The sequence below is a fragment of the Staurois parvus genome, unplaced genomic scaffold, assembly GCF_062004578.1.
Source record: "Staurois parvus isolate SC_StPar_1 unplaced genomic scaffold, SC_StPar_1.0 ptg000063l, whole genome shotgun sequence".
Taxonomy (NCBI): domain Eukaryota; kingdom Metazoa; phylum Chordata; class Amphibia; order Anura; family Ranidae; genus Staurois; species Staurois parvus.
Window position 1 is genome coordinate 3,886 of NW_028317859.1, and position 25,182 is coordinate 29,067.

The 25,182-nt window shown below is 45.9% G+C and overlaps 1 protein-coding gene across 1 annotated transcript in view; it reads left to right on the plus strand.

The window, feature by feature from the left end:
• The first annotated feature begins 3,227 nt into the window (after positions 1-3,227).
• Positions 3,228-25,182, plus strand: part of CNTNAP1 (contactin associated protein 1) — a 227,226-nt gene continuing 205,271 nt past the window's right edge. The window contains exon 1 of the mRNA XM_089668764.1: positions 3,228-3,452. Within this exon, the coding sequence (XP_089524890.1) occupies positions 3,389-3,452 (64 nt within the window). The 5' untranslated portion in view covers positions 3,228-3,388. The remainder of the gene's footprint in view (positions 3,453-25,182) is intronic.

The following is a 25,182-nucleotide window of genomic DNA, read 5'->3' on the forward strand; positions in this document are numbered from 1 at the left end:
TGGTTTAATGTGTATTGCTAGAGAGTTTTTTTTGTCTTGGGAGAGTGCATGTGATCAGCACAGGGCCAATCAGCACTGTTCAGACAGAGGTCAAGGGTCCTGCATCCTTCTAGAGCAGAATGAAAACCCCTCCTACAAACTTTAACCAGTGTTCAGCTGGACACTGATAGAAGTCACAAGACTGCTATATATTGCTGATGAGAAAAAGGTATTTAGCAGTTTATACACTGCTCAAAAAAAATTAAAGGAACACTTTTTAATCAGAGTATAGCATCAAGTCGAATAAACTCCTGGGATATTGATCTGGTCATTTAAGTATCATGTACCTGGTTTTAGAGGCCAATGAAGAGAGGGCTTCCCTTGCGGCTAAGTTCCAGACTCCCCTGAGAGTGGGACAGCAGGAGTCAGGCCCAAAGTGGCACAGGTTGCCTGTAGGAGTGCTCGTTGGTGGTCCACCCAGGAGCACAGCTGATGCACTGAGATGGGATCTGCAGACAGGTGGTGCCTGTGCAAGGTATGCAAGCCTTCCGGGAAACAGAAGATCACAGGATAGCCAGTTCAAAGCCGAGGTCAGGTACCAGGCGGAAATAAGAGCAGATGTAGTCATATGGGATAGCCGAGGTCATACACAGAGGAGCAAGAGGGAATATCAGATCAGGGGTTAAGCAGAGAAGACAGGTCCAAGAACAAGCTGAGTCGTTATCAGGAAATCACAGATCACAGTAGCACAGGAACAAGGTACTGTGAAGCCAGAGATCAACCAGCACCTGAGAGTAGGGCAGGTCTTCCTTATAAAGGCCATTTGGAGCCAAATTTGAGCCGATGTGAACTTCTGCAGCCATGCAAGGTTCTGGCAGGGGTGCCAGGTCTCCTAACACCTCTGCCAAGGACAGAGCCCTGACATAAGTAGCAGAGGGGGCTGTTAATCAGTTTCAGCTGCTTTGGTGTTAATGAAATTAACAACAGTTGCACTAGATGGGCAACAATGAGACAACACCCAAAACAGGAATGGTTTTACAGGTGGAGGCCATTGACATTTTTTCCCTACTCATCTTTTCTGTTTTTCACTAGTTTTTATTTGGCTAGGGTTACTACTGGTAGCCAGGGCTGTAGATACATTTTTTTTTCTGGGGGAGGGTTTCAGGTCGCAACTGAGCTGCATTTTTACCGCTTCTCCTCCTCTCCCTCCTGCGGCTTCCAACTGCTTTATTGAAAGCCAAAGAGGAGATCGCTGCTTCTCACTGCCACCACCGCCACACCTCCCACACACCCCTAGTCCCGCCACTGCTCGCCCCCACCTTATTTCCACTCGCAGGAAAGTGGAAATTTTGAGGGCTGCAGGGATGGCTGGCAACTCTCCTCTGGGGGGGGGGGGAGGTTCAGATGCCCCTGATGGTAGCATGAGGCGATACCTGGACCCTACAGAGGTTGCACAGGCAGTCCAATTCCTCCAGGATGGCACATCAATACATGCCATTGCCAGAAGCTTTGCTGTGTCTCCCAGCACAGTCTCAAGAGCATGGAGGAGATTACAGGAGACAGGCAGTTACTCTAGGAGAACTGAACAGGGCCGTAGAAAGTCCTTAACCCATCAGCAGGACCAGTATCTGCTCCTTTGCTCAAGGAGGAACAGGATGAGCACTGCCAGAACCCCACAAAATTACCTCCAGTAGGCAACTGGTGTGAGTGTCTCTGACTAAACAATCAGAAACAGACTTCATGAGGGTGGCCTGAGGGCCCAACGTCCTCTAGCAGGGCCCTGTGCTCACTTCCTAGCAGCATAGAGATCGGTTGGCATTTGCCAGGTCCGCCACTGGTGCCCTGTGCTTTTCACAGATGAGAGCAGGTTCACCCAGAGAACATGTGACAGACATGAAAGGGTTTGGAGAAGTCATGGAGAACGTTATGCTGCCTGTAACATCATTCAGCATGACTGTTTTGGTGGTGGGTCAGTGATGGTCTGGGAAGGCATATCCATGGAGGGATGCACAGACCTCTACAGGGTAGACAATGACACCCTGACTGCCATTACGTATCAGGATGGAATCCTTGGACCCATTGTCAGACCCTACGCTGGTGCAGTGGGTTCTGTGTTCCTCCTGGTGCACGACAATGCCCGGCCTGATGTGGTGAGAATATGCAGGAAGTTCCTGGAGAATGAAGGAATTGATACCATTGAATGGTCCCATGCTCGCCTGACCTGAATCCAATAGAACACTTCTGGGATATCATGTTTTGGTCCATCCGAAGACGCCAGGTTGCACCTTAGACTGTCGAGGAGCTCAGTGATGCCCTGGTCCAGATCTGGGAGGAAATACCCCAGGACACCATCCGTCGTCTCATTAGGAGCATGTCCCAACGTTGTCAGGCATGAATGCAAACTCGTGGGAGCCATACAAACTAGTGAGTACCATTTTGAGTTGCTGCAATGAAATTTCAGCAAAATGAAGTAGCCTGCTGCATCATTTTTTTCACTTTGATTTTCAGGGTGTCTTTGAATTCAGTCCTCTGTAGGTTCATAATTTTCATTTCCATCAAACGATGGGGCATCCATATGTTCCTAACACATTACCCAGTCCATATTAGTATAGATATCCAGCAAGATATTTTTCCCATTGAGATAGGATGTGTTATCAAAGTGTTCCTTTAATTTTTTGCAGCAGTGTATTTACTAAAATAATTGCATTTCCATTTTCGATGTACTGTGAGAAACCAGATATAGTGAATGCAGGGTCCTGGGTTTAGTAACACTTTAAGTTTACTCAGGATTTTACTTCCAGCAAGACCCTGCTAATGAACATCAGACAATTTTTATGTCTGTGTGCAATAAGCCTTATTATGAAATAGGTACAGTATATGTATGTATGTATATATATACACACAGTATATGTGTATATATATATATATATATATATATATATATATATACACATTATTTATTCCCATGGCTATTTCATATGTCCATTCACTGCTGCAATTCATGCATTATGTTTGTTTTTATAAGCTGTATCACATTACCCAGATATTGTATCTTTAGGCAAAAAAAAAAAAATCTACTGATGTGTTTCTTGTAATATCTTCTGAATGTGTAAATGAATCACTTCTGATACTATTCTAGGAAAAATGAGGACATGAAAAGTGCACAGCCCATAATAAAAATGTCTTCCATTTGGCTTCAGTGAAAGGCTGTCATGTGATCTCTCCCCAGCCTGGCTAGGATGCTTAGAAACACAGTGTGGGAATGCCAGACTGAGCACTGTGCTCTCTGCACTGCTACTATGCTGCTATAGGAAAGAAGCTGATCCTACCTCCTGTACACCAGCTTAATGCATCATTAGCATCCCCTGGACCAGCTCAGGACAAAAGCTGCGAGTTTCTACATTTCAGCATGCATCCCTTACTGCTATTAACATGGGCTGCTGTGTTCCAGGGAGGACATTTAAGCCTTGCTGGTAAGTAATCATACAATGATGCCTTTAAAACCCTTCTTGCATTATAGGATCGGAGTGATAGAAATCAGAAACATTGCCTGTCTAAACTTGTGCTCTGCAATGCAGTGTCAGGAGCCCATGCAGGCACACCAAACTCTGTCTGCATTGCAGTACTCATCCCATGCACCAGTCTTCTACCTTGATCATGCTTTGACAAAATAGGGGCATTCCTGCTAGAAAGCATGGTATGGTATCAGCTGCTTTAAGCTGCCTGCCACCAAAAAGATAAGAATAAACACAGGGAGTTTAGATTCTATGTCCTCATTCAGACCACTATTAAAAAGAACAAAAAAAAACATGCCCCAATTCCTGTGACTTCTAAAAAAACAAGAAACGATGGGTTACGAGATGCCCCACTGCAGTGTTTCGAGCCAGATCTGCAGTTTCTTGTTTCGTTGTGGGTGGGTGGATTTTTGGGTCCTTTCCAAGGATTCAAGCAACCACATAACAATTCTCAATATGCATAGGAAGATGTCTTTGGAAAAGTATATATTGCTAAGCAACTAGGAAAATTCTCATTTTCAGTTTTCTGCAATTACAATTTTGTCAAGGTTAATTGCATAATTTGTCAGCTTTTTTTTCCTTTCTGATTTCTATTTTATGATTAGTCAACCCTTGTAGTTTTAAAAGTTGCACATGACCTTAGACAGCAGACATTGTAGGCAACACTGAAGGAAAGGGGTTAATGGACCTTCATGTAGAACTTTTTTTTTTTTTTAGAATGATCTCACTGCAGTCCTATTATAAGCCTGCCCTACGCATCCCCACCCATGTTATAGGGCAGCAAAGTAGGCAGGGTATTGGTGCTAGGTTCCTGATGGGTGTGATGTCCTCCCTGGAATTGGTTATCTTGGGGACATAACCTTCTAGATGCATTTTAGAAAAAAAGTCAAATGATACCTAGAGAGTCTGCAGCATCAGATTTTATGTAGCAACACTAACAAAAAAATTGTGGGACGCAGCAAACTGTCCTTTAGTAAAGGTGAGATGGTTCTGCTGCAGCATTTCAGCAAGGCTCCCTCTGTAGGACATGACAAATCAGTTTTCCTTTTTGCAGCAAGTTCATGTAGGCTGTAGGATGCACCAATGTACTTCAAAAGCAAAAAAAAAATAATTTATATATATATATATATATATATATATATATATATATATATATATATGTAAAATCGGTTTTCCTTTTTACAGCAAGTACATGTAGGATGTACCAATGTACTTCGAAAGAAAAAGTAAATTATATATAAGACCAGTTTTCCTTTTTACAGCAAGTTCATGTAGGTTGTAGAATACATCAATGTACTTCAAAAGAAGAAGAAGAAGAAGGAAACATTTATATATATATATATATATATATATATATATATATATATTTTATATAAGAAAACTTAATCTGGTCCAAAGAGATTTTTCTTACTTATTATCTAAGTATTTATTATTGATTATAAGTTTAAAGCCTCATGCACACAGGACATTAAAAAACACTCTCCTAGAAGCTCTCCTCCTGGCAGCAGCATTTTTGCAGAAAAAAACCCTGACACTTGTAAAAGTATCTAACACTTTTACAAGAGTTTGAGCACGTTTACAAGAGTCAAGCACTTGAGTGTTAGTTCATTTTGTTGGCCAGAATGAGCATTTATTCTGGCCATTGAAATGAATTAACACTCAACCGCTAGAGCCAGTGCGTCCAGGAGCATCAACGGTTTTGGCAGAAAAAACGGTTTTATTATTATTATACAGGATTTATATAGCGCCAACAGTTTGCTCAGCGCTTTACAATATAACGGGAGACAATACAGTTCAATACAAGAGGGATAGGAGGGCCCTGCTCCTTGGAGTGTACAATCTAGGAGCATCTAAATGCTAGGCACGTTTAGCGCTTGAGCGTTAATTCATTTCAATGGCCAGAATAGATTAGCATTCTGGAAATTAAATTAATTGACGCTTGTAAACATGCCTAAACAGATACTTTTCAAGCGTCAGGCATTTTTTTCTGTAAAAACGCTGCTGCCAGGAGGACAGCTTCTAGGAGAATTCTGTTAACAACTTGTGTGCATGAACCCTAATTCTGCAAATGTAGTCTGTTTGTATTCATATGGACTAATAATCAAAGAGGAGGAAATAGAGTGCACGCATTCTATCATGTGAAAGGGTGTTGGCTTCTAGAAAATTGATTGGTGGAATTCCTGTGACCTCTTATTTATCATACTCATTAGTAAAAGTAGCCCAGCCCACCAATGCAGCCCCAAATTAAGCCATTTTTGTTTTGTTTTAGGTAGAGTGGGGAAGGGTTAAATCCTCTCTTCACGTCTTATTGCTGTTTGTATCTCTGTTGGGGAGTCTTTCTGGCAGATTAGGAAGTAAGGGGAAATGGCGATAAAGAAACGTTTTAGTAGAGGGGGTTGGTCCAGAACCAGGATTTTATTGCTACCAGTGTACCAACTGAGAGATTTCTTCCTACTTCCTGTCCAGGTGACAAGCATCAGACAGAACAGGAAGTGAGGAGAAATCTCCCCAAGGGGGCGCAGCTGAAGATGGGCTATTATGAAACTTTTTTTTTCAATAACAAACCGTAATGTATTTTCTTCCTTTTTATTGTGTAATCTATTTATTCTATATTCATATGATTAAATGAACTTAGAGACAAATCAGGGGAATGCAGGATGTGTCTGTCAGTGTGTTCACTGGGTGTGCAGAAGACCGGTAGGAGACATCAGTGACTGGGACTTGTAGTTCTACAGTCACAGGATAAATATCAGAGGGTACATCAGTACCTGGGACTTTATATACAAAGACTTCTACATACAAAGTAGATACGTCCGTGAGGCATGCTTGGAGTTGTTGTTCTACTTAGACAGGATAGACATGGGACCTGTACTTCTACACAGACAGAAAAGAACCCAGTACCTGGGCATTGTACTATTACATATACAGGAGAAACATCCGTGAGGCTTCCTTGGACTTGTAGGTCTACACAGACAAAGGAAAAACCTCAGGTGGACATGCTTGGACTTGTTGTGCAACATAGACAGTTTATACAGTGGTAAGACATGCTGGGACTTCGAGTTCTACAGAGGCAGGTGAAGCACCATTGGGACATGCTGGGACCTCTAGTTCTACAGAGACAGGAGAGAAACCAGAGGGACATGCTTGGACTTCTAGTTCAATGGAGGCACAAGAAGAACCAGTGGGACATGCCGGAACTTCTAGTTCTACATAGACAGGAGAAGAACCAGTGGGACATACTGGGACTGCTAGTTCTACAGATACAGGAGAGGAACCAGTGAGACATGCTGGAACTTCTAGTTCTACAGGGAAAGGAGAGGAACCAGGGTGACATGCTGGGACTTCTAGTTCAACAGAGACAGGAGAGGCACCAGGGGGACATGTTGAGACTTCTAGTTCTGTGGAGACAGGAGAGGCACCATGAGGACATGCTGGGAGTTCTAGTTCTACAGAGACAGGAGAGGCACCAGGGGGACATGTTGAGACTTCTAGTTCTACAGAGACAGGAGAGGAGCTATGAGGACATGCTGGGAGTTCTACTTCTACAGAGACAGGAGAGGAACCAGGAGGACACGCTGGGACTTTTAGTTCTGCGGAGTCATGAGAGACACCATGAGGACATGCTGTGAGTTCTAGTTCTACAGAGACAGGAGAGGCACCAGGGGGACATGTTGAGACTTCTAGTTCTACAGAGACAGGAAAGGAACTGAGGACATGCTGGGAGTTCTAGTTCTACAGAGACAGGGGAGGCACCAGGAGGACATGTTGAGACTTCTAGTTCTAAAGAAACAGGAGAGGAACTATGAACACATGCTGTTCTAGTTCTAAAGAGACATGAGTACCAATGGGAGATAGGAGAGGAACCATGGTGAATTGCATGAAATTCTAGTTATAAAGAAAATGCAAAACCATATGTGTGGACCAGCTGGAATTTCTATTTCTACAGGTACAGGAGAGGCACCAGTGGGACTTGCTGGGACTTCTAGTTCTACAGATGCAGGAGAGGAACCAGTGTGCCATGCTGGGATTTCTGGTCCTACAGGGACAGGAGAGACACCAGTGGGACATGCTGGGACTTTTAGTTCTACAGAGTTATGAGAAGAACCAGTGGGACATGCTGGGACTTCTAGTTCTACAGAGACAGGAGAGGAACTATGAGGACATGCTGGGAGTCCTAGTTCTACAGAGACATGAGAAGTACCAATGGGAGACAGGAGAGGCACCAGGGTGAATTGCTTGGATTTCTAGTCATAAAGAAAAAGGGGAGGCATCTGTATGGACCAGCTGGAATTTCTGCTTCTACAGATACAGGAGAGGCACCAGTTGGGCATGCTGGGTCTTCTAGTTCTACAGAGACAGGAGAGTCACCAGTGAGGCATGCTGGAACTTCTAGTTCTACAGATACAGGAGAGGCACCAGTGGGACATGCTGGGACTTCTAGTTCTACAGAGACAGGAGAGTCACCTGTGGAACATGCTGGGACTTCACGTTCTATAGAGACAGGAGAGTCACCAGTGGGGCATGTGAGTAAAGTAAGCAAATTCAGTACAGAAGAAGAGCATGTACAACTGACAAAGACTGAAGGGGGGACTGGAAGTCAGCTTTAAAGAGTGTGTCTGTAAGGATGTGTAGCACCCTCCTAAGCTAGGGATGCTAGGTAAATTTAGTATGGCATGCTCTGTAATCAGAGGAGCTGCAATCTGCTGCCCTGGTCCGCTCTGGCTTCACAGTCTGGGAATTTGATTGATCCACTGAGTCTACTGGAAACGCTCCAGAATTTGGGTGGGAAATTCAAAAGCCTAGGCTGGGCTCTTACCTTGTCCCAGCCAATCCCTGGTGAGGTGTGCCCAGATAGTGGGTGGAAGGGTGGTAAATAGCCGGGACCCTGAAGAGATCTTAGGCTTTCCCGACTGGCTGCTGGACCACTCCCTACCTCTGGATCAAGCCCATGTCCTTGCTTCTACTGAGATTCGTGAATGGAGCCCAATCTCCTGAGCTGCACTTTATCTGTGACCCTCAGTTGTGGATTTTAAAATTTTTACAGTGTGCCTAGTGTGCTATCCATCTTGTGGTCTTCAGCTGCAGGAAACCTAGATTGTTGCAGTCTGCTCTCATATTCTACTTATGCTCTAACATTCTCCTGGTGCACAGCGGGGAGTGAGAGACTGTGTTGCTGCTTTAGAGAATAAGAGAAGAGTCCTCTGTAAATTTGAGCCCACTTTCTTTGGAGTATACCATACTCCACTATCCTCCCCAGTTACAAGTTCCTCAGCAATAAATTGAAAATAAACATCCCCTAGACCAGTGATGGCGAACCTTTTTGAGCCCGAGTGCCCAAAACTGCAACACAAAACCAACTTTTTTATTTCAAAGTGCCAACACTGCAATTAACCACTTGCCTACCGGGCACTTCTACCCCCTTCCTGCCCAGACCAATTTTCAGCTTTCAGTGCTGTTGCACTTGACAATGACAATTGTGCGGTCATGCAACACTCATTTTTTCACACAAATAGAGCTTTTTTTGGTGGTATTTAATCACCACTGGGTGTTTTATTTTTTGCACTATAAATGAAAAAAGAGCAAAAAATTAAAAACATAAAAGGTTTTCTTTGCTTCTATTATAAAATTTTGCAAACAGGTAATATTTCTTCTTTGATGTGCGTTGGTGAGGCTGCACTAATAGGCAGCACTGATGGGCATTGATGAGGCAGCACAGATAGGTAGCACTGATGAGGCGGCACTCGTGGGCATTGATGAGGAGGCACTGATGATGCACTGATATGCAGCAATGATGGGCACTGATAAGCGGCACTGACTGATAGCACCAACTGGAGGCACTGACAGACAGCACTGATCGGCGGCACTGCTGGGCATCATTGATGGGTGGCACTGATGGGCAGCACTGATGGGCGACACTGCTGGGCAGCACTGACAGGTGGCACTGCTGGGCAGCACTGACAGGCGGCACTGCTGGGCACTGATGGGTGACACTTCTGGGCACTGATGGATGACACTGCAAGCAGTTAATCTCACCTCTGGCAGTGTCGGTGTGGCTTCCAACCCAGCAGCTTATTCCCATCCACGCTGAACACATCGCCCCTGGCCCCGGAGCAGTGTGGGAGCCTCTTCCTCTCTTCCACGCCCATCCCCGGCTACATCACCCCTGGTGCCAGATCCGCATAGGAGCCGTTTCCTCTCGTCCACACCCACCCTGGCCCCAGAGACATGTGGGAGATGTAGTTTGATGGGGGTCCAGTGTGGACGAGATCTGGATGGCCGGTCAGTGTGCGTGGTCCGTGTGTGCTCATCTTCCTCTTCTTCCTGGCGTGCCCACTGAGATGGCTCTGTGTGCCAGCTCTGGCACGCGTGCCATAGGTTCGCCATCACTGCCCTAGACCAATTATTGAGCGTGAGTGAGTCAACTGTTGCTGTGTGCTTGGCTGCCTCTGCATTAACTTTGGAAAGGAACCAGCTAAATTGCAACGGCTATTCCAGGGGTAGTGCTACAGATGTTTAATTCGCCAGCATTTACAAAAAGGGGAATTTATCAGTTTTAGGTGAATTGCTCCCTTTAATCAGTAAAGCCCATCAATCATTTCCTGTGATTGAGAAAGCAATTAGAGTACACTGAATTTCTAAGGCTTTACCCTCATCCATTGGCCTTGGTCTTGTGCCATAATCATATTGCCTGCTTATTCCATCTTGTCATTAGTTGCATTATTGATCATCTGCTAAAACTATTATCTGTAATGTATGGTTGAATTTTTTATTACCATCCGCTGCACAGTGACTCTGCATAAATCTAACATTAAGGGCCCGGTCACCCTATATTATTGCGTTGGTACATATTGAGTTACGCTGCAACGCATGTCCATCAGATCGTGGTCCATTCAGAATAAATGGCACTGCATCGTACCAGAGCGTTCATCTTGTGATGCCATGCATTAATGCAAAAGCATGGTGTGCCTAATTGTTAATCATGAGTTTTTGTGTTATTTATTTTTTATGCATATCTCCCAGGATTCACATTTTGCAGGGTTGTGCACTATTATATTTCTAAGGTGTATAACTTAGGGACACTATTACATTTTGTTACAGATACACAAATGGTGCATTAAAACAATTACTGTAAGTGGACTTTGCATAAGAACAGAGTGTGTTTTCTTGAAGCTCTTTTGGTATACACTTCAAGGTCATGTTCTTGCTGTTGTTTGGTAATAGGACAGCTCAAGCTGGCGTAAAATGTTATCAAAGTCGGAAGGTTATAAATGCAGACAGTTGGGTATCACACAGCAACAAACAGTTAAAGCTCAAATCCAGACAATTTTTCTTAATAGGTCCTCTAGTAGGTTAAAAAATGTATCTCAATCTGTAATACACACCACCTATCCAATGATGTCATAGGCAGTACCTCTTCTCTGCCACAGGATGTCCTTAGCCTCCCGGGTTGAATGATGCTCAGATTGAGGATATGTTGTGAGTGCAAGGCACCATGGACCCCGCCTCCTGAAGGGGTGTCAACGTAGCTCCCCACATTCACAGTGTCATGATGCAGATAGTGGCGCTGATGTCATCAGTATTGGTTCCAATCTCTACATCATTGAGGACCACCCACCATGCAGAAGAAGAGAGAGTCATAAGTGTATTTACTGCCCCTTGAGTGCAAGTCAATATGTCCACAGGCCACGTTAGTACATATGGTTGTGGTGCAGGAAGATTTATACGAGTCACGTTCAGAGACCGGTACCGCAGCCAGACACAATTCATTCAAGTGAATGGGGCTGCGCTGCATTCAAGGCATGCACATAGAATTTGGTGCTGCAGGCTTTTCAAAGTTTAAAATAGGCAGTGAGAAGACAACATATCTTTTCTGAGCTACCTGTGAAATGACTCTGAAAGGCAAACCACCATGGATCACCTTTCAGGGGGGGTGGTGAACACTGCTGCAAGTGTACATGAGGCCTAAATGTATGCATTTTGCATGCTTTAGGAAAATTTGACTAAAATTGTTACAGCAGAGTTTAGCTTCTACCCATTACACCTTAATACATTCTAAGTGTGTGTTGTGCATTGAGGTGAATGTGTGCCATTACTTCCTGGAAGGGCAGCAAGTATCTTCTCATCTCTGAATAAGCAGAATGCAGCCTGTGCTGACAGTGCACTAATATTGGCAGTGATGCTTCCAGCAGGATGCTTGGCGCATTTTTTATGCAGCCAACAACCTTCTGTCCTCTTTTCACCAGCTAATGTTTTCTGCTGTCCAGATTTTAAGCTTAACAGAACGTTCAGTTTACTTAAGTTAAATACATTCCAGGTACATCAAAACAAATGTCTATCTTAAGAAGCAGCCACAGCTGCCAGCATACTGCAGAGAAGGACCCTTGATCTCTGTGTGGAAACAATGGTCTAGATCAGAGGTGGGCAACTGTGGCCCTCCAGCTGTTGTAGAACTACAAGTACCATGAGGCATTGCAAAACTGACAGTTAAAAGCATGACTTCCAAAGGCAGAGGCATGATGGGACTTGTAGTTCACCAACAGCTTGAGGGCCACAGTTGCCCACCCCTGGTCTAGATCCCTGGTGCCCAACCTGTAGCTCAGGGATCACATATAGGCCTTTGCCACTCTTTTGCAGCCCTTTGGGACCCTGTAGGAACTAGTTTGGATTCCCTATTGCTCTGTTAAAGTAGGGATTTCTAGCAGTCTCATGTAAGATGTCATCTGAAGCATGTCCCCATTCTGCAACATCTCGAATAGCATGTTTAAAGACTCAGACAGTCTCCCGCAGCTTGTCTGCAGTTTCTGGCCATCTCCTGTATCATGTTTGCAGTCTCTGACCATCTCCTGTATCATGTCTGCAGTCTCTGACCATCTCTTGTATCTTGTGTGCAGTCTCTGACCATCTCCTGTATCACGTCTGCAGTCTCTGACCATTCCTAGATTGTAAACTTCAAGGAGCAGGGCCATCTAATCCCTCTTGTATTGTTACTGTACTGTCTACCTCCATAATGTAAAGCACTGAGCAAACTGTTGGTGCTATATAAGTCCTGTATAATAATAATCATAATCTCCTGGATCACGTCTGCAATCTCTGACCATCTTCTGGATCACGTCTGCAATCTCTGACCATCTCTTGTATCACATATGCATTCTCTGACCATCTCCTGTATCATGACTGCAGTCTCTGACCATCTCCTGTATCATGTCTGCAGTCTCCGACCATGTCTTGTATCATGTCTGCAGTCTCTGACCATCGCCTGTATCATGTCTGCAGTCTCCGACCATGTCTTGTATCATGTCTGCAGTCTCTGATCATTTCTTGTATCATGTCTACAGTCTCTAACCATGTCTTGTATCGTGCCTGAAATCTCTGACCATCTCTTGTGTCACGTCTGCAGTCTCTGACCATCTCTTATATCATGTCTTCAATCTTTGACCACCACTTGTATCCTGTCCTTAGTCTCTGACCATCTCTTGTATCATGTCCATAGTCATCCACTATGTCTTGTTGTGTGTCTGCAGTCTCTGACACTGAATATTCACTATGTGTGGCCCGTCAGTGATATCGAGAGCCACACTTGAGGCCCCCTATATCAAGAAAGTTGACCACCACTGATCTAGAAGTTTGAATTCTTAAATAATCAGGTAGCATAGGCTTTACTGTTTGTGCATCAATAGGTCTGAATCAGCAGGGGGTGTACGAGACCTCTGCAGAGAGGCCACTGCTTCCACACAGAAAGGAACGTTCTCTACAGCATGCTGGCTGTGAAGAGGCTTTTCTACTCAGGATGTGGATGATTTCTATTGCAAACTTTTTATTGAGTTTGAAATAAAACAGTACCAAAGCACCAAAACATTGATCAACATGAGGCATTTACAGAAATAATTATCATACATAGGTGACCAGAGTGATTATACCTCAAAATGAGGTATTCAAGGATCAACAGGGGGAGAGAAGTTAATTACACTACTATCAAGTCAGATATAATATTCTCTCTTCCTCCTGAGGGGTAGAACACCCATATAATCTGGACTATATTCCTAGGATCTGGCTGATTTCTGAAGAAAATTAACTATAAGACTTTAAACACCTTTTTGTTTTGATACACATACTAATAAACAGAGATTGTGCTATGCATGTTACATATTTTCACGCATGCTTGAGTGAGGGCAGTAATTCTAGGCCTATTATTCACAGCTGACTAAACTGATAACCTGTAGAGAATTTTAAAGCATCACCTATTGAGAATTTTTTTGCCCTAGTTTGTCATCATTTCAGAGGAGCACACAATTTTCGGCTTGACATCTCCACAAACTCATTTCTTATATTTTACCAAATAATTGTAATATATTGCCTTTGTGTGCCCTAAAAAGAGTATATTTTACTGAAAACATCTGTTTGATAAACCATTGTGCTAAAATTCTGTGACATAAAAAAATTAGCCCTACCCTAATTTAATTCTTCTAGGTATCTGCGTTCAGAAAATAAATGCAATTTTGGGGGTTTAACTAATCTTCAGGCCTAAAATGTATTTTTTTGACGTGTGCGCAAAAAAATTCCAACAACGGCAAAAGGGTTAAAGAAAACGTTTGCACTATCATTATCAGTGTGCAATTTTTCAGGGAGTCTCCCCAGAGCTGTATGCAAACAGAGAGACTATGGAGCTTAATTGTACCTACAGTAGTGGCCGCATCTCCATTCAAAGCCACACATTGGTAATACGGAGACTGAAAACAAAAGCTACTTGTATGCGGGGGAGCTGGATACCTATGATGCATCCCTCCCTTTCCTCATACATACATAAAATGCAGCACCCCTGCCCCCTTTCCCCGCAAACATACATCCAATGCAGACCCTCTCCCTCACAGATGCATCAAATGCAGCCCCCCTCCCTCACACATACATACCATGCAGCCCCCCTTCTTCACACAAATATACAGTACAATGCAGCCCCCTCCCTCACATATACATACAATGAAGCCCCCCTTCTTCACACATACTGTACATGCAATGTAGCCTCCTATCCTTCCACATATATACAATGCAGCATCCCTCCCCTCATACATACAATGAAACCCTTCTTCTTCACGCATACATACAATGCAGCCCCCCTCCCTCACACATACATACCATGCAGCCCCCCTTCTTCACACATATATTCAGTACAATTCAGCCCTCTCCCTCACATATACATACAATGAAAGCCCCCTTCTTCACACATACTGTACATGCAATGTAGCCTCCTATCCTTCCACATATATACAATGCAGCACCCCTCCCCTCATACATACAATGCAACCCTTCTTCTTCACGCATACATACAATGCAGCCCCCCTCCCTCACACATACATACCATGCAGCCCCCCTTCTTCACACATACATTCAGTACAATTCAGCCCCCTCCCTCACATATACATACAATGAAGGCCCCCTTCTTCTCACATACATACAATGCAGTCCCCTCCCTCAAACATACATGCAATGCAGCCCCCTATCCTTCCACATATATACAATGCAGCACCCCTCCCCTAATACAGTACATACAATGCAGCCCTTCTTTATGCATACATACAATGCAGCCCCCTCCCTCACACATACATACTGTGCAATGCAGTCTGCTCCCTCACAAATACATACAATGTAATGTAGCCCCCTCCCTCACACATACATGCAGTACAATGCAGCCCCCTCTCTCACACATACATGCAGTACAATGCAGCCCCCTCTCTCACACATTCATGCAGTACAATGTAGCCCCCTCCCTCACGCATACACGCAGTACAATGCAGTCACCTCCCTCACGCATACATACAGTACAATGCAGTCCCCTCCCTCATGCATACATGCAATACAATGCAGTCCTCTCCCTCATGCATACATGCAGTACAATGCAGCCCCCTCCCTCACACATACACGCAGTACAATGCAGTCCCCTCTCTCACGCATACACGCAGTACAAGCAGTCCCCTCCCTCACGCATACACGCAGTACAATGCAGCCCCCTCCCTCACGCATACATACAGTACAATGCAGTCCCCTCCCTCACGCATACATGCAGTACAATGCAGCCCCCTCCCTCACGCATACATGCAGTACAATGCAGCCCCCTCCCTCACGCATACACCCTGTACAATGCAGTCCCCTCCCTCACACATACATGCAGTACAATGCAGCCCCTCCCTCACACATACATGCAGTACAATGCAGCCCCCTCCCTCACACATACAAGCAGTACAATGCAGCCCCCTCCCTCACACATACACGCAGTACAATGCAGCCCTTCCCTTACACATACATATGCGCAGTGCAATGCAGCCCCTCCCTTACACATACAGTACAATGCAGTCCCCCTTCCTCACACATACATGCAGTACAATGCAGTCCCCTCCCTCACACATACACACAGTACAATGCAGTCCCCTTCCTCACACATACAGGCAGTACAATGCAGTCCCCGCCCTCACACATACATACAGTACAATGCAGTCCCCTCCCTCACACATACATACATGCAGTACAATGCAGTCCCCTCCCTCACACATACAACCTCACTAACACCCCTTTCCCTCTCTCTGACCACAACCTCATCACCTTCTCCATCTCCCCATCCTCTAACACCTCCCCCCCAAATGTCAAACCTTCACCAGCCGTAACCTCCGCAACCTGAACCCAGCCCCTCTCCACTCTGCAGCTGACTATCTGTACGACAGTATCCTTCCACTGTCATGCTCTGACCTGGCCACTGCTGTGTATAACAACACGCTATCAGCTGCCCTAGACTCCTTAGCACCCCTAACCACATGTAGCATTAGACCCCGACCGCTTCAACCCTGGCAGAACGACCACATTAAACATCCTAAATGACTCAGTCGCTGGAACGATTTTGGCGCAAAACCAAATCCCCTCGAGCATTCTCCCTCTACAAATCTTCCTCACCTACACCTCCTCCCTCCACGCCGCCAAGCAAGCCTACTTCGTAACCCTCATCAACACCCTCTCCTCCTGTCCTCGCCGGCTCTTCTTCACTTTCAACTCCCTACTCTCTCCCCCCCCACCCCCACCCAGTACCTCACTCACCGCCCACGAGATCGCCATTCACTTCCAAAATAAGATCGACGCAATCCGTAAGAATATTACCAATGCTCAACCTACCTCCCCACCTAGCCTCCCTCCCACTATAACCCCTCCAACTCTCCCCTCCTCTGACCTCGCAACCGCGCTGCCCCCCACCACCCTTAACATCCCGCACATTATAACCTCCACAACACTCCGCTCCTTCAGCCTTGCCACCACTGAGGAGGTCACCAAGGTCTTCTCAGAAGCCTTCCTCACCACTTGCTCCACTTGACCCTGTCCCCGCACAACTCCACCGGGCATCCTCCCGCCCCTCATTCCTACACTCCCTCACACACATCTTCAATCTCTCCCTCTCTACTGGCGCATTCCCCTCCCCCCTAAAGCACGCGCACATCACTCCCATACTCAAAAAACCCTCCCTGGACCCCACCGACCTGAGCAACCTTAGACCAGATGCTGCCATTTTCATTCAAACTCCTCGAGCGCTTAGTCTACAATCGCCTAAGCTCCCACCTCAATGACAACAACCTCCTCAATCCACTACAGTCTGGCTTCCGTCCCCTACACTCCACCGAAACCGCCCCACTCAAAATCACTAATGACCTGCTAACTGCCAAGGCTAATGGCCACTACTCAGTCCTCTTACTCCTTGACCTCTCCGCGGCCTTCAACACAGTTGACCACCCCATCCTCCTAAACAAACTACACTCCCTCGGCATCAGAGACTCCGCTCTCTCCTGGCTCTCCTGCTATCTATCCCAACGCTCCTTCAGCATTGCCTATAACGCTACCATCTCCCCCTCACTGTTGGGGTCCCCCAGGGCTCTGTCCTCGGGCCCCTTCTCTTCTCCATCTACACCTCCTCCCTTGGTAAACTGATACACTCCCACAGATTCAGCTACCACCTCTACGCCGATGACACTCAAATTTACCTCTCCACCCCTCAGCTCACCCCTTCAGTCTCCACCCGTATCACCCACCTGCTGAATGACATATCAGACTGGATGTCGCTCCACTTCCTTAAACTGAACCTTTCCAAAACCGAGCTCCTGATTTTCCCCCCAGCCCGCGCCCCACCCTCTCCATCACGACCAACAACGCCACCATCAGTCCCACCCCGCAAACCAAAGTCCTAGGTGTCACTCTAGATTCAAACCTGTCCTTCCAACCCCATGTCCAATTGTTAGCAAGCTCATGCAGGCTCCACCTCTGCAACATCTCCAAAATACGTACGTTCCTAACTCCAGACACTACTAAACAACTCGTTCACTCCCTTATTATCTCATGTCTGGACTACTGCAACTCCCTCCTCAATGGCCTACCTCATCACAGACTATCCCCGCTTCAGTCTATCCTGAACTCAGGGGCCAGACTCATCCACCTTACCAACCGCTCCTCTTCTGCCACCCCCCTCTGTCATTCCCTCCATTGACTCCCGATTGCCCAACGCATCAAATTCAAACTACTAACACTGACATACAATGCCATTCATAACGCTGCCCCAAACTACCTCACCAACTTGATACCCAAATACCACCCAACCCGTAATCTTCGCTCCTCACAAGACCTCCTACTTTCTAGAAAACTGGTCTCCACCTCCCACGCCCGACTGCAGGACTTCTCCAGGACTTCCCCCATCCTCTGGAACTCACTACCCCAATGCAGTCCCCTTCCTTACATATACACTCAGTACAATGCAGTCCCCTCCCTTACACATACATACATACAGTACAATGCAGCCCCTCCCTTACACATACATGCAGTACAATGCAGCCCCTCCCTTACACATACATGCAGTACAATGCAGCCCCTCCCTCACACATACGTACAGTACAATGCAGTCCCCTCCCTCACACATACACTCAGTACAATGCAGCCCCTCCCTTACACATACATACAATACAATGCAGCCCCTCCCTTACACATACATACAGTACAGCCCCTCCCTTACACATACAGTACAATGCAGCCCCTCCCTTACACATACATACATGCAGTACAATGCAGCCCCTCCCTTACACATACATGCAGTACAATGCAGCCCCTCCCTCACACATACATACATGCAGTACAATGCAGCCCCTCCCTCCCTCACACATACATACATACATACATGCAGTACAATGCAGTCCCCTCCCACATACATACATGCAGTACAATGCAGTCCCCTCCCTCACACATACATACAGTACAATGCAGTCCCTCCCTTACACATACATACAATACAATGCAGCCCCTCCCTTACACATACATACAATACAATGCAGCCCCTCCCTTACACATACATACAATACAATGCAGCCCCTCCCTTACACATACAGTACAATGCAGCCCCTCCCTTACACATACATACATACATGCAGTACAATGCAGCCCCTCCCTTACACATACATGCAGTACAATGCAGCCCCTCCCTCACACATACATACATGCAGTACAATGCAGCCCCTCCCTCACACATACATACATACATGCAGTACAATGCAGTCCCCTCCCACATACATACATGCAGTACAATGCAGTCCCCTCCCTCACACATACATACAGTACAATGCAGTCCCTCCCTCACACATACATACAATATAATGCAGTCCCTGCCCTCACACATACACGCAGTACAATGCAGTCCCCTCCCTCACACATACATAGAGTACAATGCAGTCCCCTCCCTCACACATACGTACAGTACAATGCAGTCCCCGCCCTCACACATACATACAGTACAATGCAGTCCCCGCCCTCACACATACATACAGTACAATGCAGTCCCCGCCCTCACACATACATACAGTACAATGCAGTCCCCTCCCTCACACATACAGACAATACAATGCAGTCCCCTCCCTCCCTCACACATACATACAATACAATGCAGTCCCCTCCCTCACACATACACGCAGTACAATGCAGTCCCCTCCATCACACATACATACAATACAATGCAGTCCCTCCCTTACACATACACGCAGTACAATGCAGTCCCCTCCCTTACACATACAGGTGAAACTCAAAAAATTAAAATATCGTGCAAAAGTTCATTTATTTCAACTTAAAAGGTGAAATTAATATATGAGCTAGACTCATTACATGCAAAGCAAGATAGTTCAAGCCGTGATTTGTCATAATTGTGATGATTATGGCTTACAGCTCATGAAAACACCAAATCCACAATCTCAGAAAATTAGAATATTGTGAAAAGGTGCAATATTCTAGGCTCAAAGTGTCCCACTCTAATCAGCTAATTAAGCCAGAACACCTGCAAAGGGTTCCTGAGCCTTTAAATGGTCTCTCAGTCTGGTTCAGTAGGAATCACAATCATGGGAAAGACTGCTGACCTGACAGTTGTGCAGAAAACCATCATTGACACCCTCCATAAGGAGGGAAAGCCTCAAAAGGTAATTGCAAAAGAATAACACAAAAAACAGCGCAAAAATTAAATAAAAAATAATCACAAATAAATAAATGTCCGTGCAAAAAAAAAAAAAATATATATATATAATATTTCAAACATAAGTCCTTATTCCCAATTCCCAAAAGGATTTTCAAGAAAATGTTCCAAAATGTGCTTCCACCTAATCACCACGTGACAAATAATATTGACCGCACTCACCAGATGGAGGTGAGTAATAAGCCTCATAGGATATAAGGGATCCTATAGCCCCTCAAAAGGAGCTCAAATCTCCTTCTTCACCCTGCTTAGATATAGCAATCGACTCCACTCTACTTCTCCATGGAATCCTCAATAGTGTGCGAGGAAAGAAAGGCTACATAGTGTAATACTGCCACTCAATACCATATAAATCGATAGAATAAGGACACTCACATGTTTCAATAGAATAACAGGCCTTGTTTAATAGCCTCAAAGGCTTCAAGAAAACAAGTTTCCAAATTGTAAATATAGGGATCTCACGCTTTAAGAATCACTGTAGAGGATGACCAGCTTTCCACCTCTAAGATGGCCGCTTGAACCGCAAAAGTCGGCATGCCTTCCAAATACCGGAAGTGACGTTGGCCAAGATGACAGCGCTTGAGAACGTCCTGGGGTGGGGCGAAAACGCGTTGACGCACTTCTGGTCCACTGTCATCTTGGCCAACGTCACTTCCGGTATTTGGAACGCACGCCGACTTTTGCGGTTCAAGCGGCCATCTTAGAGGTGGAAAGCTGGTCATCCTCTACAGTGATTCTTAAAGCGTGAGATCCCTATATTTACAATTTGGAAACTTGTTTTCTTGAAGCCTTTGAGGTTATTAAACAAGGCCTGTTATTTTATTGAAACATGTGAGTGTCCTTATTCTATTGATTTATATGGTATTGAGTGGCAGTATTACACTATGTAGACTTTCTTTCCTTACACATTATTGAGGATTCCATGGAGAAGTAGAGTGGAGTCGATTGCTATATCTAAGCAGGGTGAAGAAGGAGATTTGAGTTCCTCTTGAGGGGCTATAGGATCCCTTATATCCTATGAGGCTTATTACTCACCTCCATCTGGTGAGTGCGGTCAATATTATTTGTCACGTGGTGATTAGGTGGAAGCACATTTTGGAACATTTTCTTGAAAATCCTTTTGGGAATTGGGAATAAGGATTTATGTTTGAAATATTATATATATATATATATATTTTTTTTTGCACGGTCATTTATTTATTTGTGATTATTTTTTATTTAATTTTTGCGCTGTTTTTTGTGTTTTTCATTATTATTATTATTATACAGTATTTTTAAAGCGCCAATAGTTCGCTCAGCACTGTACATTACAAAGGGGGACAGAACATGTGACAGAACAATACCAATACAATGCAAAACATGAGGGGATTGAGGGCCCTGCTCTTTCAAGCTTACAATCTAGGAGGGAGGGGATGGTGGCACAGGAGGAGATAGCTGTGGGGGATGGAGTGGTGGGAAGAGTGGAGGAGGTCGGTCAAGTTAGCAGGGGGTGAGGTAGGCTTCCCTGAAGAGATGGGTTTTCCTAAAGATGAGGAGAGTAGGTGATAATCTGATGGGTTGGGGCAGGGAGTTCCAGAGGATGGGTGACACCCTGGAGAAGTCCTGGAGGCGGGCATGGGAGGAGGAGACCAGGGAACTAGAGAGAAGGAGGTCTTGTGAGGAGAGGAGTGTGCGTGCTGGGCGGTACTTTGATATTAGGTCAGTGATGTAGTTCGGGGCAGTATGGTGGACGGCTTTGTACGTCAGTGTTAGGATTTTGAATTTGATCCGTTGCGCAATCGGAAGCCAGTGGAGGGATTGGCAGAGGGGGGTGGCGGAAACGGAGCAGTTGGAAAGGTGAATGAGTCTGGCAGCCGTATTCAGGATCGACTGAAGCGGGGATAGCCAGCAGCGAGGCAGGCCAGTGAGGAGGGAGTTGCAGTAGTCGAGTCGTGATATGATGAGGGAGTGGATGAGCTGTTTAGTGGTTTCTGGGGTTAGGAACGTGCGTATTTTGGCGATGTTGCGGAGGTGGAGTCTGCACAAGTTTGTTAAAGATTGGACTTGGGGCTGGAAGGATAGGTTGGAGTCCAGAATGACACCAAGTACTCTGGCCTGCAGGGCGGGTTTGATATTGGCGTTGTTGGATGTGATGGAGAAGTCAATGGGGGGTGGGGTCCCGGCTGGGGGAAGACAAGAAACTCGGTTTTGGAGAGGTTCAGTTTAAGAAGGTGGAGCGACATCCAATCTAATTTGTCGCTCAGTAGGTGTGTGATTCGGGCAGAGACCGAGGGGGTGAGGTGGGGGGTTGATAGATAGATTTGTGTGTCGTCGGCATAGAGGTGGTAGTTGAAGCCGTGAGAGTGTATGAGTTGGCCAAGGGAGGAGGTGTAGATGGAGAAGAGAAGGGGCCCAAGGACAGAGCCTTGAGGGGCCCCAACAGAGAGGGGGAGTGAGGGGGAGGTGGTAGCATTATAAGTAACGCTGAAGGAGCGTTGTGACAGGTAGGATGAGAGCCAGGAGAGAGCAGAATCTCTGAGGTCGAGGGAGTGTAGTTTTTTGAGGAGGAGGGGGTGGTCGACTGTGTCGAAGGCCGCAGAGAGGTCAAGGAGTAGGAGCACTGAATAGTGGCCATTAGCTTTGGTGGTTAGAAGGTCGTTGGAGAGTTTGAGTAAGGTGGTTTTGGTGGAGTGTAGGGGACGGAAGCCAAACTGTAGGAGATCGAGGAGTTGGTTGTCGTTGAGGTGAGAGCATAGGCGGGTGTAGACGAGGTGCTCGAGGAGTTTAGATGTAAATGGGAGCAGGGAGATGGGTCTGAGGTTGTTCGGGTCATTGGGGTCCAGGGAGGGCTTTTTAAGTATGGGGGTGATGTGTGCATGTTTCAGAGGGGAGGGGAAAGTGCCTGAGGAGAGGGAGAGATTGAAGATGTGGGTGAGGGAGCGTAGGATGGAGGGGGAGGGAGGTCGTAGGAATTGTGAGGGGATAGGTTCGAGGGGGCAGGTGGTGAGGCGGGCATCAGAGAGGATCTTGGAGACTTCCTCGATGGTAGTAAGGTCAAAGGTGTGGAGTGTTGGGGGAGCTTCAGTATGAGGAATGTAGGGTGGGGTGGAAGTGGAGGTCAGAGCAGTGGTGGGGCCGTGGGAGAGGGGTGATGAGGGGGTAGCTGAGTGAGGGGGAACGGGGTTGGAGGGAGTTTGAGCAGTGATGATGTCCCTGCGGGTTATGTCGAGGGGGAGGGGGGATGAGGCGGTAGCTGTGTGAGAGGGGACGGGTTGAGAGGGCGTGTGAGTTGCGGCAATGTCCTTGCGAATTGTGTCAATCTTGTTTCTGAAGTGATTGGCAATCTCAAGGGCGGTTAGTGAGGTGCTGGGTGGAGGTGGGGGTGGCGAGAGTAGAGAGTTGAAGGTGGAGAAGAGTCAGCGAGGATTGGAGGAGAGGGTCTTGATGAGGGTGATTGGTTTTCACTGGTGCACAGCTGCATAATTGTACACTTTCTTTGATTGGCGCTGGGATTTTTTAGTTTGTAATTGCAAAAGAAGTTGGATGTTCCCAAAGTACTGTATCAAAACACATTAATAGAAAGTTATGTAAAAGGGTAAAGTGTGGAAGAAAAAGGTGCACAAGCAGCAGGGATGACCGCAGCCTGGAGAGGATTGTCAGGAAAAGGCCATTCAAAAGTGTTGGGGACTTTCACAAGGAGTGGACTGAGGCTGGAGTCAGTGCATTAAGAGCCACCACACACAGACGGATCCTGGACATGGGCTTCAAATGTCGTATTCCTCTTGTCAAGCCGCTCCTGAACAACAAACAACATCAGAAGCGTCTTACCTGGGCTAAAGAAAAACAGACCTGGTCTGTTGCTCAGTGGTCCAAAGTCCTCTTTTCTGATGAGAGCAACGTTTGCATCTCATTTGGAAACCAAGGACCCAGAGTATGGAGGAAGAATGGAGAGGCACACACTGCAAGATGCTTGAAGTCCAGTGTGAAGTTTCCACAGTCTGTTGATTTGGGGAGCCATGTTATCTGCTGGTGTTTGTCCACTGTGCTTCATTAAGTCCAGGGTCAATGCGCAGTCTACCAGGAGATTTTGGAGCACTTCATGCTTCCTGCCACAGACGAGCTTTATGGGGATGCTGACTTCATTTTCCAGCAGGACTTGGCACCTGCCCACACTGCCAAAATCACCAAAACCTGGTTCAATGACCGTGGCATTACTGTGCTTGATTGGCCAGCAAACTCGCCTGACCTGAACCCCATAAAGAATCTATGGGGCATTGCCAAGAGAAAGATGAGAGACATGAGACCGAACAATGCAGAAGAGCTGAAGGCCGCTATTGAAGCATCCTGGTCTTCCATAACACCTCAGCAGTGCCACAGGCTGATAGCTTCCATGCCACGCCGCATTGAGGCAGTAATTGCTGCAAAAGGGGCCCAAACCAAGTACTGAATACATATGCATGCTTATACGTTTCAGAAGTCCGATATTGTTTTATGTACAATCCTTGTTTTTTTGATTGCATGTAATATTCTAATTTTCTGAGATTGTGGATTTGGGGTTTTCATGAGCTGTAAGCCATAATCATCACAATTATGACAAATCACGGCTTGAACTATCTTGCTTTGCATGTAATGAGTCTATCTCATATATTAGTTTCACCTTTTAAGTTGCATTACTGAAATAAATGAACTTTTGCACGATATTCAAATTTTTCAAGTTTCACCTGTACATACAATACAATGCAGCCCCCTCCCTCACACATACATACAATACAATGCAGCCCCCTCCCCCACAAATACATACATGCAGTACAATGCAGTCCCCTCCCTCACACATACATACAATACAATGCAGTCTCCTCCCTCACACATACACGCAGTACAATGCTGCCACTCCCTCACACATACATACAATACAATGCAGTCTCCTCCCTCACACATACATACAATACAATGCAGCCCCTTCCCTGACACATACACGCAGTACAATGCAGCCCCTCCCTCACACATACATACAATACAATGCAGCCCCCTCCCTCACACATACATAGGTACAATACAATGCAGCCTCCTCCCTGACACATACAGGCAGTACAATGCAGCCCCTCCCTCACACATACATACAATACAATGCAGCCCCCTCCCTCCCATTAAAAAAAATGGGAAATGTCATCCAATAATTCTTCC